Raw genomic sequence first — 18016 nt, 5'->3', positions numbered from 1 at the left:
TGGCTAGTGCCAGGTCCCATCCCTGGGACCAGCATGGCAAGGACAGGGTCCTGGAGAAGGGTCATGACCACCCCCACCACAGCATGGGGTTGATCTGGGAGAGGAGCCGTCTACAGAAGGGAAGGAGAGGTAGTGCTCTGAGCCAGGAACGGGCCCACAGTGCTCCATCAGGATCTCCTGTAAAGAGCAGCATACAGTGGGTTCTGAATGCTAGAGCAGGTGGGAAGAGGCCTGGAAGCAGGTAAATTCTTGTCCCCTGCCCTGGGCCAGAGCCCCCATAGGGAGTGAGGAACTGGAGATGGTGGGCATGGGCTTGGTGCCCTGGAAGAGAGGCACTGACCTGTCTTCGTGAAGTCACGGTGATTCCCAGGTGATGACCAGCTGCACACACACAGCCCACTGAGCATGTGGAATAACTAAGGGGCCTGAAACCAAGGCCAGACAAGAAGGAGCTCGCAGCCTAGGGGCTAGGGTCGTGATCTGACCCTGACCCTGGACTCGTTCTTTCTCTCCTGTCCTCTCTCCCATGGGGGTCTTCAATAGAATAAATAAAAATTAAAAGAAGCAGTTCATTGTTGGATGAAACATCTCTCTTCAGACATGTTCATCAAGTTGGCTGCTGAGCTGAGACTTATTGATAGATGGTATTTCTTCTGAGCCTCTTCTTGATCACTCTTGTGGTGACTTCCCAGTATCTCCTCTATATCCGGTTTGTTTCTGCATTATTCCTACACCCAGACCCCCAAACCGACCCCCAGGGTGTGCAGAGGCACTGTGACGGAGAAGGACATTTCCCCGTATGCTTTCTGCTCCCGTTTTCTTATTTAATACCTTACCACCCTCCTCAACAGGATTGACAGCAACCAGAGTCTTTTATTCTCTGAAGAATTCCCAGTAGATGCTCAATAAATGTTGGATAGCTGGATGGGAGATGCCTAAATACCAGGACTGGCAGGTCAACAGGCTTACAGGGCAAGTGACCCCAGGCAAGTCCCTTGACCTGCCTCTGCCTGAGATTCATGCCTGACGGATGGTTGCTCTTCCTAGGATGAGGTGAGGTATAAGGCTGGAAAAAGCAGCACCAGCCAGTTTGGCTTGAATTCTAGTCACAGCTACAGGGATGTTTGGTAATGAGGCCCATGGATCCTTCCTCTGTGCATTGAGGGATGGGGGGGTGGGGGTGAGACAGGGGAGAGGCCTACATGAAACAGCATCTGATTGTCTTACTCTCATTCTAAGAAGTTTGCTAGTTGCTTTTGCGTGTGAGGGAGCCCAAGGGACTGCTTTAGAGGTCATGTTCTCTGCCATTCTTTGACCTTGAGATGTCACTGGCATCTTTTTACACAAGAAGGTTTATGGATGCGATGATGGGGTGAAAGTGATTATAGATGCGATGAACAGGTACGGCAGACATAAATGGGAGAGACTCATATCCCCAGGTGGCGTATGAAGTCTTCTATTGGGAAATCACACCACAGAGAAAACATGTGCCCATTGATACCGAGTTAATTATTAATAAAAGGTGTCTCCTATTGCGTCATTGGTTGGCCACAGCGATACAGTGGCCCCAGGGCACTCATGTCTGTTCCTGGAACTTTTTACACCTACATGACACCTCGTTATTCTTCCATCTGTTTGACTGCCCACTGTTCTTTCTGATGCGCCTACAGTTCCTTTTTCTTGCCCAGTGACATATAAGCTGCGTGGGATCAGCAGAGTTCCTGCGTGTCCTCAGGGCAGTGGAGGAGCTGGGGAGGCCTGCCAGAAGAAGCCGCATCCTCCAGCCCCAGGATGCTCCCTTACACCTAAGTCTGCCCTTAGCCCCCTTTTTGCTGTAACCTCACATCGCAGAAATGGGGGTGGCAGCTCTCTGGGATCTCTCTTATAATGGCACTAATCTCATTCGTGAGGACTCTACCCTCTTAACTGAATTACTCCCCAAGGCCCCACCTCCAAATACCATCACACTGGCAGTTAGGATTTTAACATGTGAATTTGGGGGAGCATGAACACAGCTTGGGCTTCCCAAATGGTGCAATGAATGGTAAAGAATCCACCTGCCAGCACAGGAGATGCAGGAGATGCAGCTCGGTCCCTGGGCCCAGAAGATCCCTGGAGTGGGTAATGGCAACCCGCTCCAATATTCTTGCCGGGAAAATGCCATGGGCAGAGAAGCCTGGCAGGCTACAGTCCATAGGGTCGCAAAGAATTGGACATGACTGAGCATGTCTGAGCACAGGACAGCAAACACTCAGCTTATAGCAGTTCCAACAAGCCTTACCCCACGTGCTTTGAAATAAACCAGCAAACTGTGAGGACTCTGGGATGCTTAGGGACCCATGCCCCTCTGTCCCAGGGTCACTCGTATTATGTCTCCTTAGCTTCAGCTAAGTGGCCCAGATTCAAAGGGAGTGTGCCCACAGGCATGGCCAAGGGGCCAGCACCTGGTACCGCTTAATAAAAGAGCAGAATCAAGGACTGAGGGGTGCCACATGGCTGGAAGGGCTGGGTCATTAACATGCTGCCTTAGGACATGTACTTCCTCCCCCTTCTTTATTTTATTTTTAAATTAATTAATTTATTTAATTGGAAGCTAATTATGACATGTACTTTTATTGTCCTCTTGCTCTGGCACAAATTCTCCCCACCATGGTAAATGACCTTTGGACACTTGAGCTGTGTGTTAGCAGCTCCAGACCTTCCTAACTGTTAGGAAGAAAGTGGGTTTAGGACAAACTGAAGGGCTTATTTAGTTGGTGAAGGGCCAACTCTAGCTGTGGTTGTTGTTTCATCATAAGTAATGAATGAAAATATGCTTATTGAAAAAAAAATATCAATATATCTAGACATGATAGAAATATACATGTACTTGTATACATATAGAATGTAGATAATATGTAACATGCTTATTGTAAATACATATCAGTATCTACATATGTATGTGTGTGGATTTATAAAACAATGTAGACAGTCACAGAAAAACAAGTGAAAATACTTCTTTAAACCCCATTCTACCCATTCCCCAAAGCATTTTTGGGGAATCTCCTTGTAGACATTTTTCTGTTCATTTTCATAATAAAAATGCCTATATATTCATATACTTAGGGTTAATTTTTTCTTTCCATGAAAAGGATTATGTAAATATCCAGTGACTTGGTTTATTCACAAAAATCAAAGAATCTTTTATTAATTTTTCATTCTTTCTAACTTTGACAGAATATTCCACTGTGGGTGTTACATTCTGTTCTGCTGATAAAAGATATTTAGTTCATTTCCCTTTTTTGTGTTCTTGTATATAGTGCTGCAGTGAATCTCTTTGGCCATATGTCTTGGTGATGGGAATTGATATTTTTGTTGAACAGATTCCAAGAGATAGAATAATAGGGTCATGGATAAAGTACATGTAACATTTTGGTGGTGACGCAAATACTCCTTCCCAAAAGTCCTTTCAACTTCCTCTCTCACCTGAAGTATAGGGAAATGTAGGTTTCAAACCCTGGCCAATACTGATATTGTTGTTAAAATGTGGATTTCTAATCTGTTGGGATGGAGGGAATCTTATCCTATTGTTTCATTTGTATTTTTAAAGTATGTATAATATTGAACATTTTTTGTATGTTTATTGCCCTGGGATTTATTTTTCTATAATTAGCCTGCTCATATCCCTTTTAATTTTTCCATTTTAGGAGATTTGTGCACTTCGAATATTAAATAGTTTGTTATGTATGTTGTAAATATTTTCTTCTCGGTGGATTGCTTATCTTATACCTTTGTTTATAACATGTTTGCCAAAGGGAAACTTTAACCATTAGGAAAATTGTAGAAGTAGTTAGGGAATTTAGGTTGATTTAGACTGGTGATTGAACCCTGTTTTAGCTATTTTTCAAATGTAGGTGTTTATATAATGATTAATAAGAAGTTAAATGATTCATTCTTGTTGTTGTTCAGTTGCCAAGTCATGTTCAACTCTCTGCAACCCTATAAACTGCAGCATGCCAGGCTTCCCTGTCCTTCACTATCTCCCTGAGCTTGCCCGAATTTACATCCATTGAGTCAATGGCCATCCAACCATCTTATTGTCTATTGTCCTCTTATCCAGTATCAGAATCTTTTCCAGTGTATCGGCTCTTCACATCAAGTGGCCAAAGTATTGGAGCTTCAGCTTCAGTGTCAGTCCTTTCAGTGAATATTAAGGGTTGATTTCCTTTAGGATTGACTGATTCGATCTCATTGCTGTACAAGGCACTCTGAAGAGTCTTCTCCAACACCACAGTTCAAAAACATCAATTCTTCAGCGCTCAGTGTTCTTTATGGTCCAACTCTCACATCCATACATGACCACAGGAAAAACCATAGTTTTGACTATACAGACTTTTGTCGGTAAAGTGATGTCTCTGCTTTTTAATACGCTGTCTAGGTTGGTCAGCTTTTCTTCTAAGGAGCAAGCATCTTTTAATTTCACGGCTGCAGTCACCGTCCACAGTGATTTTGGAACCCAAGAAGATAAAGTCTCTCATTGTTTCCATTGTTTCCCCATCTATTTGCCATGAAGTGATGGGACCAGATGCCATGATCTTAGTTTTTTGAATGTTGAGTTTTAAGCCATCTTTTTCATGCTCCTCTTTCACCTTCACCAAGAGGCTCTTTAGTTCCTGTTCACTTTCTGCCATTTAAGAGGTATCATTTGCGTGTCTAAGGTTGGTGATATTTCTCCTGGCAATCTTGATTCCAGCTTGTGATTCATCCAGCCTGGCATTTCGCATGATGTACTCTGCATGTAAGTTAAATAATCAGGGTGACAATATGCAGCCTTGACGTACTCCTTTCCCAATTTGGAACCAGTCTATTGCTCCATGTCCAGTACTAACTGTTGCTTATTGACCTGTGTACACATTTCTCAGGAGGCAGGTAAGGTGGTCAGATATTTCCATCTTTTTAAGAATTTTCCACGGTTTGTGGTGATACACACAGTCAAAGGCTTTAGTGTAGTCAGTGAAGCAGAAGTAGATTTTTTTGGAATTCCTTTGCTTTTTCTATGATCCAATGGATGTTGGCAATTTGATCTCTGGTTCTTCTGACTTTTCTAATTCCAACTTTTACATCTGGAAGTTCTCCGTTCACATACTGTTTAAAGCCTAGCTTGAAGGATTTTGAGCATAATCTTGCCAGCATGTGCAATGAGTGCTGGCAATTGTGTGGTAATTTGAACATTTTTGGGCATTGCTTTTCTTTGGGATTGGAATGAAAACTGGCCTTTTCCAGTCCTGTGGCCACTACTGATTTGCTGACATATTGAGTCAAGCACTTTAACAGCATCATCTTTTAGGATTTGAAATAGTTCACCTGGAATTCCATCACCTCTACTAGCTTTGTTTGTAGTCATGGTTCCTAAGGCTCACTTGACTTCACACTCCAGGATGTCTGGCTGTAGGTGAGTGCCAGAGAGGTTATCTGGGTCATTAAGAACATTTTTTGTACAGTTCTTCTGTGTATTCTTGCTACCTCTTCTTCATCTCCTCTTAATGACTCATGGGCACACCTATTTTCACATATTCCCTCAGTTGGTGATGGTAAAAATACAACGATTGTTATTGTAGGTAGTTCTGAATTGGGAACTCTTTGAAAGATTGAGTACTACTAACCTAGGAGATGCACTTAACAGCTGCTTGTAAATAATTGATAAAATGTGTGAACCAGGACTCATTTGGTTGAAAGGAACAGAAGCCCACGTGAGACTAGCTTAAGTAATAAGCAGACTTCCTCGGCTTACAGAACTGGGACATCGAACGGGCACTTCAGCCACATCTGGACTCAGGGCCCAGAGGCTGGATGTCCTCAGATCTTCCTTCCTCTTTCTCTCTGATAATTCTCCTCATTTATTGCTCTGGCCACTGCAGGCAGAGGCTGTCCATGGAGGGACAAATGACTGGGGCAGCCCTGGGTTTCCGTTCTTAGATATCAGTGTCCAGGAGAAAAGGAGTCCCCTCCTCTTATCTGTATTGTACTTGACATTGTGATTGGCAGTTCAGCTGAACCACATGGCAGGGAAGGAGGGGTTCCCCAACAGAAAGAGGGGTGCTGTCTGGACAAGCATAACAGACTGCAGTGTCCATCCATGACATCCAGCAGATGGGGGTGGGGGAGAACCTGGCCTGGGGACAGATGGGTGACAGTGAGATGTCTTCCCTCCAGCAAGTACACCTTGGGCAGTTGCCTCAGCCTTGCCTTGGGTCTGTGGCTCTCTTCACTGTAAAATAGTCTCTTGAGAATTAATGAGCAGATACCCATGCTTGGGCTCAGGGGGCCCCAGAGTGCAAGGCAGATGGTATTAAATGAGATATGGCAGACACATGTCTAGCACTTCATAGGCACTCGGTAGATAATGGCTTTCTGCCTTAGTATTTACCAGAATTCAAAGGGGGTTCAGAACGAAGTAATCAGATTGCTTCCTTCACCACTGTGGGTGAGGCCCCCTCTCTCTGGGTGGCCCACCTGGTGTCACATAGGTAATTATTGACAAGGGGAGGGGTAGGGTGTTGAGAAAGAGGCAGGGCTTGGAGGGGACTCAAGGCTTCCCTGGTAGTCCAGTGGTTAAGAATCCATCTTCCAGTGCAGGAGACATGGGTTTGATCCATGGGTTCGAGACATGGGTTCCCTGACCAGGGAACTAAGATCCCATATGCCACAGAGCAACTAAGCCTGTGTGCCAAAATTAGAGAGTCTGCACACTGCTATGCGGATCCCATGTGCTACAACTAAGACCCAATACAGTCAAATAAATATTTTTAAAAGATATTTATATATAATTATGGCTTATCAGGTGGCTCAGTGGGTAAAGAATCTGCCTGCAGTGCAGGAGACACCAGACATATGGGTTCAGTTCCTAGGTCGGGAAGATCCCCTGGAGGAGGGCACAGCAACCCCCTCCAGTATTCTTGCCTGGAGAATCCGATGGACAGAGAAGCCTGGCAGGCTACAGTCCCTAGGTTGCAAAGAGTTGGACATGACTGAAATGACTGAGCACAGCACACATATATAATTATGCCTGATTTGTGTTGTTGTACAGCAGAAAATGGCACAACATTGTCAAGCAGTTTTCCTTCAATTAAAAAATAAATTAAAAAAAAATTTTTTTAAAGAGTGCTTGAATGGGAAGCTGACATTTTGCTATTGATGCATTGAAGTCCAGCCTAATTCTGAGAGAGAGGTGAATTCCGGTGAAAATCTAGCTGCCCTCTGGGGTCCTCTAACTGGCATGTGTCCTCCATGATCACATGTTTCCTGACCTACTTTGCTTTCCCTGCAGTCCACCTGATCCCAGTGTTGGCAACCAAGAATGGAGTGACCAGCAAGAGTCGAAAGAGAATCATGCCTGACCCGGCAACGGAGCCCCCCGTGATGGACCCGGTATATGAAGCCCTTTTGTACTGCAACATTCCAGGTGTGGCTGAGCGCAGCATGGAAGGTAGGTCGGCTGTGCAGCCAGACATGGTAGCATCTTCACACAGCATCTAAGGAGCTAGACAGCCGGGACTCCAATCCTACAGTCACCACTGGGCTGTGCCCTTGAATGAGTTCCCAGGTCTTAGTTTCCTCATCTGTAAAATGGGTATAACAAGTCATCCCTACTCACAGACAGGGCTGCTGGGACGAGTAAGTAACTGCTTTGAGCAGCATGAGGCACATAAGAAGGCCTCCACAGTTGTTTGCCATCATCCTGATTTTCAGTGAGAATGAGCAGAAAGGTGGCCTTGAAGGGTTCTAGGGGGTCACCCTCGGCTCAACCCTTTCCCAGGTGGGCTCTCTCAGGGCTTAGAACTCCCAAATCATACCCTGATGGTGTCTGACATTAAAGGTGTAGGAAAATATGATTTCTCTGTTGACTTCTGGTTTTCTGAAAGTATATCAAAGAAGATGTTGAGTATTTATCTCTTTCTGCCCAGTCTTGTTTCACAAGAGAAAGATTTAAAGCAGAAATCATGGTTTCCAGTACTTCCATGGGCCTCCCCCTAGTCTGTGGATGTGAGTGAGGCTACCTGAGCAGTCTTGCCCCCACTTCACTGATCTCCAGCCCCCAGCCACACCCCAAAGCCTCCCTGTGAGTGCTGGGACTCTGGGGCATAAGCAGCCTTCTTACGTTCCTCTGCCCTTCCTTGTGAGGGAGTCAGAGGGCCCCCCTCGCTCCAAGCCAGCATGGCACCCTTCCACCATGGTCAGCCCTCCCGGCCTCTGCGAGCTGCAAGGATAAACTGTTGCTGAGTGACAACCAGGCAACGTGCTTTTCTCACGCAGGCCACGCCCCACATCATTTTAAGCTGGTCTCTGCGCACGTGTTCATTCGACACGGGGACAGGTACCCACTGTACGCCATTCCCAAAACGAAGCGCCCGGAAATTGACTGCACTCTGGTGGCTAACAGGTAAATCGCACTTTTCTTAAAAGTCATTGAAAAGAATCTCTTTTCAGATCAAAAGAGTGACTGGAAAACTATTCAAAACAGGATGACAGGGTGGGGGAGTGGCCTGCGCACATCCAGTGAGTACTGTTTGCCAGGATTTGGATCTTCAGAACGATCCTGCAGGGTAATCCCATCTCACAGTTGAGAGGTCAGAGGCCCAGAGAGGTGAGGACACCTGTCTGAGGCCACACAGCAGATAAACTGAGATTTGAGCCCTGGCCAGTCTGCTATCTACAGTCTCCCTTCCTGCTGTTGTTTAGTTTAAGAAACAGTTGAGACATGGTGCAGTGAGCACTGGGCCAGGAGTCCTCAGACCTTGGAGTGGCTGTTCCACTCAGGGCTGCAGGTATGTCCCTTACTCTCTTTGGGTCTCAGCATTCTGTTTCTGAAATGGGGATGCTGCTGCTGACCATGCAGAGTTGGGGTGAGGAGTAAATGGGATGAGAAGGCTGCATATCACCAGCTGCAAAGTCATTTACAGGGAAAGCATTACATCAGGCTTTTCGTTCTTCACAGGAGGAGAGACAACCTGCTCTTGAATGACAGCCTTTAGGATGAAAAATACTTGAAAAGAGAGTAGAAGTGTGCCTGTGGAAATGGCATGGCTCTAAAGTGAGAGGCACGGTTAGCAGTAAAGCAATGGGCCAGGCCTCAGCAGGTGTGTTGGGATCTCACTATCTCCCAGGCAGAGTTTACTGAATGAAGGGAGGAGACGGGGAAGTACTCCGTGGGGAAGATCTTATGGTGATGGAATGCTGTGGGTACCAGCCTGGTGGAACCATTGCCTCCCAGCAGCCAGGGCTGTCCATTCACAGTGGACTGCAGTGTGAACCCAGGAGTTCCAGGCTAACCCTTTGCATTTCAGCCTTCTTATTGTCTGATATCACAGGAAAGATGAAGTGAACCATTTTATGTAAAAACATCATGAAATACCACATGACCCTAGGCTTTCATTTCCTGCTGGACGTCACAAAGCTCGAAGCCTAGGAATTTGTGTCTTCTTTTCTGTGTTCAACAAGCATGGATGCATGTCCTCAGGTCCCACAGCCTGGAAAACCTCCTGGGTGGAGTCCAGCCCGTGTGCAGTCATTGGCTTTCTTCCTCATCTCTAGCCCTCTGCGGAGCCTTTCTGCTGGGACCCTCTGCCCCTGCCCACCACTGCCTGCCGGCTCTTCACCCTTCAGGCCTTTGCACCTGTGGTTTGGCTTGCTGGTCCCCTCCTATAGCTCCTCCAAGACCCTCTGAGATGGCACCCCTTCCAGGAAACCTCTCCCACTGCATTAGGGGGTCTTCTCTGCTTACATCAGGCACCACCACTGTCTCACTCAACCTGAAAAGAGGGATGTACAGGAAGGGCCTCAGAACAAAATATTTAATGACCAGACCTTAACTAGCCTAACGTTTAGGGCAGGGATAGAGGCCACTTGCTGTGCTGGATGTTGACCCTTTAGTTACTGGGCTGGAGCATCCAGGGTGATGGGAAGGCGGCTAGAGGAAGTGGCTTTTCTCCTTCGGCACAGCAGAGGTTCAGTGTGTTAACAGCTGACTCAGTCTTGTCATTGTACAGGACTTTGAACAACCCAGGGACAGATGGACTACTGGGCCTCTGAGCTGGCTGGACCCAGATCAGCCTCACAGGCTTTGTGGGAGGTACCCTGCTCTAATGGGCAGCTCTTAGCTTCTGCTCACCTTTCTCGGGCTGGGCTTCAGATTCTCGGGTGGGACAATGGGTCTGCACCCAGGCCAATCAGCTGATGCTGGAAGGCCCCTGGGCACCCTGAGGGCTCTGGGGGCCATCTGGCTATTCCCAGGGAAGGAGCCCACTTGGCAGGGCCGCTGGGCAGCAGGCTAGCCTCCTCCCTACCATCAGGCTCTCCTCCCAGCATCCTTGTTTCTGCCCTCCCACACCACCGGCTCTGCAGGGCATTGGGCCTTACTCATTCTATATCACTGGTGCCCAGCCCAAGCCTGGTTGTTGGACTGGGTTGGTTGCAGAATGAATTCAGGAGCCCAATAAGAATCACCGGTCATCATTGCCTCTCATGCGTCTATCATAGTAGATTTGAGCCTCGGCTGTGAAATCCTGGTGAGGTCTAACTGTGGTGATGCAGAAAAGCCCAGAACCTGGTCCCCGCTGAGAATTTGAGCAATGGTGTTTCATTCACTGCAGCAGCCTGGAGTCTCCCAGGCCTGGCCTTTTCTCCTGTCCGAGTGGTTGTGGTCACAAGGCCAGGTCAGGCCCAAGGGCCCCTCGTTCTGCGATGGCAGGACCCGTGACGAGGCCACTTCTGCAGCTGCCACCTGAGCGGCACAGTTCCCAGGAGCCAGCTGCCCCAGCCAACTCTGCGTCATTTCCTTTGGTCTTGACTTTTTGGCCTAGTTCTACTATTTTAGTCCACATTCTGTATTTTTAGGAGCTACTTTCAGTCTTTTCTAGAGAGTGGATAGAATGTGTGCTGTGTGTATGCTTAGTCACTCAGTCGTGTCTGACTCTGGGTGACCTTGTGGACTGTAGCCCACCAGGCTTCTCTGTCCGTGGGGTTTTCCAGGCAAGAATACTGGAGTGGGTTGCTGTTTCCTTCTCCAGGGGATCTTCCTGACCCAGGAAGATCTGCATCTCTCTCTTGTGTCTCGAACATTGCAGGCAGGCTCTTTACCCACTGAGCCATCAGGGAAGGTCTATTTTAGTCCACATTCTGTATTTTTAGGAGCTACTTTAATCTTTTCTAGAAAGTGGGTAGAATATACACGTTTAATTAATTAATGGGATTTAATGAATTCCATCTTTTATAACAATAAATGTTGACTTGTCATTATAAACACACATTTAGCGTAAGAGTGAGGAGGTGTTCCAGCAAAGGGGACCCACTCTGGGACTCTTTGTCCCCTGGGACTGTGGATCTGGGTCACCAGCTGGGCCTGCTGCGTTCCCAGGTGCCAGTTCATCTTCACGAATTACTAATTTTATAGCCTCCTCTGAGGCAGAGCATTCTGAAGTGCACCCTTTACTCCCATCTGGTGCAGGAGACTTCTGGGCTGGCAGGTGGGGGTGCACTGAGCTGAAACAGCAGGGGCCAGACACCCCAATGTTTCCCTTTACAAGGACACCTCCCGTGACTCTCAGAGTCTTTATAGTGGAAGCTGTCTCTTCATGAGTAGTTGTGGGGCTCAGGAACATTGTCCTGCAGGGAGGTGGAGGTCGATTTGAGAGGTTAGCATGTAAACGGTAGCTGAAGCTGTGGGCTTGAATGGTATCACACACAGAGCCTGTGGGGTGAGGAATGGGCCAAAAACAGAGCCCTGAGAGCACCAGCCAATTATAGCACAGAGAGAAAGAAGGGTCCCTGAAGGAGATAGAGAAGTTGCAAACAGGAAGAAGGTAAGAGAGTGATGTTATAAGAGCTGAGGAAGGAGAGTTTCAGGAAGGGGGAGTGGGGAGGGTAATCACATCAAGTAGAGCAAAAAGGCCCAGAAAACCAAAGACTGAGAAAAGTATATTGTTTATCTTTTTAGCATTTTACTTTATTAATACTATAAAATAATAAATTCTTTAATTGGCATAAACTGTAAAAATCTGTGGCATGAACTTGTTCTGGTTTCTAGCCATGCAAGCTTTTTTGAATTGCTTTTTTGAATAAACAGCGTCACTGGTCTTATACCTCTCTCTGCTTGTCTTACTAGTCTGTGCAGAACTCAATAATTGCTCAAATGATGGCTAAAGCACAATACATTTTCTTATATGTGTGTGGATTAGCCTCAGGGCTTCTGTCTAGAGCTTTGTGTAATAAATAGGCGTGAAAATGTATATAAAATGTAAGTAAGAACTCTGAAGCAAATAGTTTGAAGGCTTAAGATGGTAGCACTGCTGGCTCTTTCTGTTTTCAATGTGAAAGTAGATTTCCAATGAGAATACAATAACATGGGTATTTCCTGAAGAAAAATTCCTCATCACAGATACAGTCATTTCTGTGCATGCTGTTATAATAAGGAGAACCAAGGAGAATTTTCCGATGGGCCAGTGGTTAGGACTCAGTGCTTTCACTGCCATGGGCCCAGGTTCGGTCCCTGGTCAGATAACTAAGGTCCTGCAAGCTGTGTAGCATGGCCAAAAAATAAAAATACAGGCAGCCCTCTACATATGAACCTTTAAGTTTCGAATTTTCGAAGACGTGAACATGTGTTCGCATGTCCAGTCATGTAAGTTCGTTCACATGTCTGCCGTACATTGTCATGTGTGTGCAACCTATACAAGTTGTGCTTTTGTGTACTTTGCTATATAGAGCACAGTAGTTCAGTAGCTTTATTTCAAGCCCAGGATGTCTGGAATCAAGAGTAAAAGCTGTGGTGATGTAGCTGGTACTTATCTTACTTTTGAAGGTACTGTATGGTAAGAGTAAAAGTCTTTATTTTTTGCATTTGTTTTTATGTATTATTTGTGTGAAAAGTATTATGAACCTATTACAGTACACGACTCTATAGCTGATTGTGTTAGTTGACTTCTTAGGCTAACTGTTGGGCTTATGAATGTGCTATCAAACTAGAACTCATTCGTATGTAGGGGACTTACTGTAAAAAATAAAACGGGGAGCCAGGAATGCCTTGCCTTAAATAACAGAAGTTTATCTCTTGCATGAAGGTCTGAGATGAGTATTCTAGGTTGTGTAATTTTCCTTGATCATTCAGGGCCCCAGGTTCCTTCCAGGTTGTTGCTCCCGCCATGCCCTAGGGAGGTGAACTTGACTGAACCTGCATTGCTGCCCTGGGCACGTGTACTTGACTGAACCTGGGTTGCAGGAGTGCCTGAATCGTGGCCAGAGGGAAGGAAGAGAGTGTGAAGGGGGCACACCTGTGATCTGAAAGCCTAAACACAGATTGGCATACATCCTTCCATTCCACTGGCAAATACTTAGTCATGTGACTCTACTTACCGCTAGGATCTCAAAAATGGGATCTGACCAAGTTCCCAAGAAGCAGAGAATGGTTTTTAGTATTTAACTGTTAAAGAAAAACCAGAGCTGAAGAGCAGATAAAGCATTAAAAACAGACCTTATTGAGGAGTTTATACAGTAGGGATAGAACTGAGCTCAGTTCCAGATAGAGCATAGACAAGGGGGGCTTTTTAGCCAAGGAGCAGGGTGGGGGTCAGGGGAGGGAGAGTTACTAGGAGGACACATCAGGGTGAAGGGGTTCCAGTTAACTGACTCCACAGCATTCCTGATGAAAGCAGACCCAGGTGATCAGATACAACTGGGGTTGAGGAATTTGATCAGGTATCAAGGGTGATCAGCTACCAAGAGTGGGAGATTCTGGGCTTCCCTAGTGGTCCACTGGTAAAGAATCCACCTGCTGATACAGGAGACATGGGTTTGATCCCTGATCAGGGAACTAAGATCCCACATGCCTCAGGGCAACTAAGCCCATGCACCACAACTACTGAGCCTGTGTACCTGGAGCCTGTGCTCTGCAACAAGAGAAGTCACCTTAAAGAGAAGCCCCACACTGTAACTAGAGAAAAGCCTGCATAGCAACAAAGACCCAGCACAGCAAAAAAAAAGAGTGCGAGATTCTGGCTAAACTGACTTTAGCAGGATTTTTGCTACAAATGGGCAATGCAAAGACAGGTATAAATCCAAAGATCAAGGCCTGGTTGGGAAGAGAGTTCAGAGGAGACTAAAATTTGACCAAAGAGAGTCTGTCATATAAGTAAGGCTCACTTATGACTGCCTTTATTTTTAATATTTCCATCGAAATCTGGATATTTTAATAAACCATGGGAACTTTCTATATTCATTGCTACAGATTATAGAAAGCTTGGACTTTTCTTGAAGCATCTAAGTGTGGGGCACTTCCCAGTTGAATTCATTTACATGTGTTTTTGAGGTATCTACTGTGTGCTAGGGACCCTCTCACTCCAGGTGTGGAGCAGTATATGAGGTGGGAAGAACTGATCTTGGGAGGCTGTGGGGCGGGAATCTCAGTTCCCCTACCAGGGTTTGAACCTAGGCTGCTGTGCTCCCTAGTTCTTGTCTGCTTTGAAGAAAGAATTCAGCAAAGAGATGAAAAGTAGTGAGATAACTAAAATGTTTATTAAGAGAGCATATATGTGCAGAGGAAGCATGGGCTGGCTCAGAGAGAGAGTCTTGTGCTTTTGGAGGCAGTTCTTCCGGGTTTCCTCTGGCCGGTCATCTTGCTTTGTCTGGCTTTAAGTCCATAACTGGTCTGGCTAAAGGCCCTCCCGTGTGTGCACGTGCATCTTTTAGCCAGGATAGATTCCAGTGCAGAGGTCTCAGGGAAGTTGACAGAACATATTATGGTCTAGCACCCCCTCTCCTAAGGATCCGTTCTTTGCATGCATAGTTTGGGGGTCTCTGACCTCAAGAAAGAGAAATATGTGGTCTCTTTATCTTTTATCCAAGCAGGACTCCGCTTCCTCTTGCTCCTGCTTTATCTTTATCTTGAAATATCTGTCTTCAGGAGACAGATTACAGCCGCTCAGTCTGGGGCCCATATATCTCCTGCCTCAGGACCTGATCATTCAGATCCAGGACAGGCCCAAGGACTCAGGTTACCTGGTCCTCTTCCTGATTAAAAGACTCAGTCTTTTGTTATATTATCCATAAGTGAAGTTTTTCTTTCATGAATTGTCATTTTTCCATATCAGAAACAGGTTTCCATGAATACAGTTAGATATTAAAGCATCATTAAGCAATCAGATTCCCTGAAAACCTGGGACCTCCCAGCAAACACTTTGGGGAAATTTCATTTCTAAAATTGGTAGCAAAGCTTTCTTGGATCCTCAGACATCACCAACCTGAAATAATGGCCTGGAGCAGAATATCTGACTCCTGTTGATAGATAGCCTTTGTTTATGTGGATTCGTTTCGGCAGCCTCATTATCAGTCTGGACATTTTATTTCCCAGTTTGCAAATATATATGTGTTTCAGCCTCAGGGAAAATAACATCCTCTGTTTTTATGGAAAGCCATAATGTCTTGTAGCAATACAGGGTGATTTATTAGACTATATACTGTATGTCAGAATTAGCATTCTCTAAAACATATTTTTGTAATGGTTTTTTTTTTTTTTTAGCTTTATGTTTTCGAAAGATAATAAACCCATTTTTGCAGCCATTGTAAAAGCATTGCCAAAGTTAATTAGGTTTTCAGACAGCAGGGGTCTGCCATTAAACAATTTATCTTTGCTTCTTTTCATGCTGCTTTAGTTTAGTTGGGAACTACTCTATCTGTCCACCTCTGTTTAGCTGGACAATGTATAAACAGTCATAGGCCATTTCATTATTCAAGGGAAAGGTGTGTATATTCATAGATCATCTCATTATTCAGAGAAAATGTATGTATATATTCATAGGTAATTTCATTATTCAGGGAAATTGTGTATTTGTGATTAGACTGATAAATCTTGATTTACCACGTGTGACTTCATGGCAGAAATATAAATAATATAAATTTCATAAGATCTCATACATAACCTATTTTTTTCCCACTCTTCATTATCACCCCACATGCAGTGAGATACCATATGTGCAAAATGCATAGTGAGCTGTAGAGATATGGGTTATCCTGATCAGTTAATTTTCTTCACAAGAGATTCTCCAGAGGTCATGTAAGTTAAGGATTAAAGGTTACCCCAGTGAAAGTTGGGTGGCCTTTTCTAGGAGGAAGAGGCAGCATGTGGAAAGTCTTGGAAGGGTGCAAGAACAAGTGTGGCGTACAGAAGGCAGATGCTATGTGTGGCCAGAGAACAGCACTGGGGAGCCCTGGGCCTCAGAGTCAGGCAGGGCCAGAGTAGGCTAATGGGCACATGAGGCTCCTTGGAACGGAGCCAAAACCTACTCAGGGATGCAGGGATAGGAGAGAGGAGCAGAGCAGCCCAGGACGGCACATGGGCAAGGGCAGGGGAAGGAGAAATCGAGGACGACCCCCAACCTAGGCTTGGCTGCCTGGTAAGGTCAGTGGCCTCCTGGAGAGGGAGACAGGAGTGGTGCGGGCTGGGGAACAGAGTGCGTGAGGTCAGCGCTAACCCCCACAGGGCTTGAGAAGATGGGCACTCGGAGATGGCAGGGGCTCAGGCTGGCCTTACTGAGTCGGGGGTTAATATGTAGGTGTCAGCAGGCGAGTAATCGTGAGCTGGGAATGTACTATTATTGCAGGTGAGAAAGGGCAAGGCTCACTTGGGATACTGCTTGTTGCAGGTGAAATCGTTGTGGACTTTTTCAGAGCACGTTGACCGCTAACTCTCTGTTGTTTCTTTAGGAAGCCGTATCACTCTAAACTGGAGGCTTTTGTGAATCACATGTCAAAAGGACCTGGAGCCTCTTTCGAAAGCCCCTTGCACTCGCTGCCTCTTTACTCCAGTCACCAGCTGTGTGAGATGGGAGAGCTCACACAGACAGGTCAGTACATCGACCATTCTTCCACTTACTCTTCCACCCACTCCTGTGTGTGGTAGACGCGAGCAGCGGGGCCTCGGGTGAGACGCTGTGGGCGCGAGGGTGAGTCAGCACTAGGACCTGAAGCGGCTGTGAGCTCACCAAGGTATCTCATTAAACATTGCTTTTTAAAAATATATTTATTATTTTTGGTCGCACTGGGTCTTCACTGCTGTGTGCAGGCTTTCTCTAGTTGCAACACGTGGGGGCTACTCTTCATTGCACTGCACTGGCTTCTCATTTCAGTGACTTTTCTCACATGTGGGCTCAGTAGTTGTGGAGCACAGGCTTAGTTATCTAAGGCATGTGGGATCTTCCCAGATCAAACAAGGATCAAACCTATGTCCCCTGCTTTGGTAGGTGGATTCCTATCCACTGCTCCAACCAGGGAAGTCCCATCTGATTTCTACATATTAAAAATAGCCTTTTCTCTTATTATTAAAAATATATATATTCATGGAAGAGAAAGTAGGAATGACAATTAGGCAAAAGGAAGACGAATCTAAAGCACTCATAATCTCACCAAAGAAATTAATAACCATTAGTGTTAATATCCGGAGAAGGCAATGGCAACCCACTCCAGTACTTTTGCCTGGAAAATCCCATGGATGGAGGCACCTGGTAGCTTGTAGTCCATGGGGTCACTAAGAGTCGGATACGACTGAGCAACTTCACTTTCACTTTTCACTTTCATGCATTGGAGAAGGAAATGGCAACCCACTCCAGTGTTCTTACCTGGAGAATCCCAGGGACAGGGGAGCCTGGTGGGCTGCCGTCTATGGGGTCGCACAGAGTCGGACACGACTGAAGTGACTTAGCAGCAGCAGCAGCAGCAGTGTTAATATCTGTATGCAGTCATGGGTATGCACACACACACACACACTCATTCTCACAGGTTGTATCTTCCTCAGCACTATTTTGTAGCCCACTTTTTCACTTAATAATGTATTGTGATAATCTTTCCCTACCAATATGTGTTCATCAACAACATAATTTCTGATAGCTGCATATTCTTCCACTATGGATAGGCCATGATGTATGTAACCAGTCCCATATTCTTAGATACTTAAGACGAAACAGCTAAAAGGTTTTAGTGCCCAGATCTGAGG

General features: G+C 45.8%; 1 protein-coding gene across 8 annotated transcripts in view; it reads left to right on the top strand.

Moving 5' to 3' along the window:
- PXYLP1 (2-phosphoxylose phosphatase 1) overlaps window positions 1-18016 on the top strand; it is a 90557-nt gene that overhangs the window by 66263 nt on the left and 6278 nt on the right. For all 8 annotated transcript variants that reach the window (XM_061420145.1, XM_061420157.1, XM_061420128.1 and 5 more), the window contains 3 exons: window positions 7307-7465; window positions 8293-8419; window positions 16732-16871. In XM_061420145.1, the coding sequence (XP_061276129.1) occupies window positions 7307-7465; window positions 8293-8419; window positions 16732-16871 (426 nt within the window). The remainder of the gene's footprint in view (window positions 1-7306; window positions 7466-8292; window positions 8420-16731; window positions 16872-18016) is intronic.

The sequence above is a fragment of the Bos javanicus genome, chromosome 1 (assembly GCF_032452875.1).
Source record: "Bos javanicus breed banteng chromosome 1, ARS-OSU_banteng_1.0, whole genome shotgun sequence".
Lineage (NCBI taxonomy): Eukaryota > Metazoa > Chordata > Mammalia > Artiodactyla > Bovidae > Bos > Bos javanicus.
The sequence above is the reverse complement of the archived record's forward strand: the minus strand, read 5'-3'. Positions and strand labels throughout refer to the sequence as shown.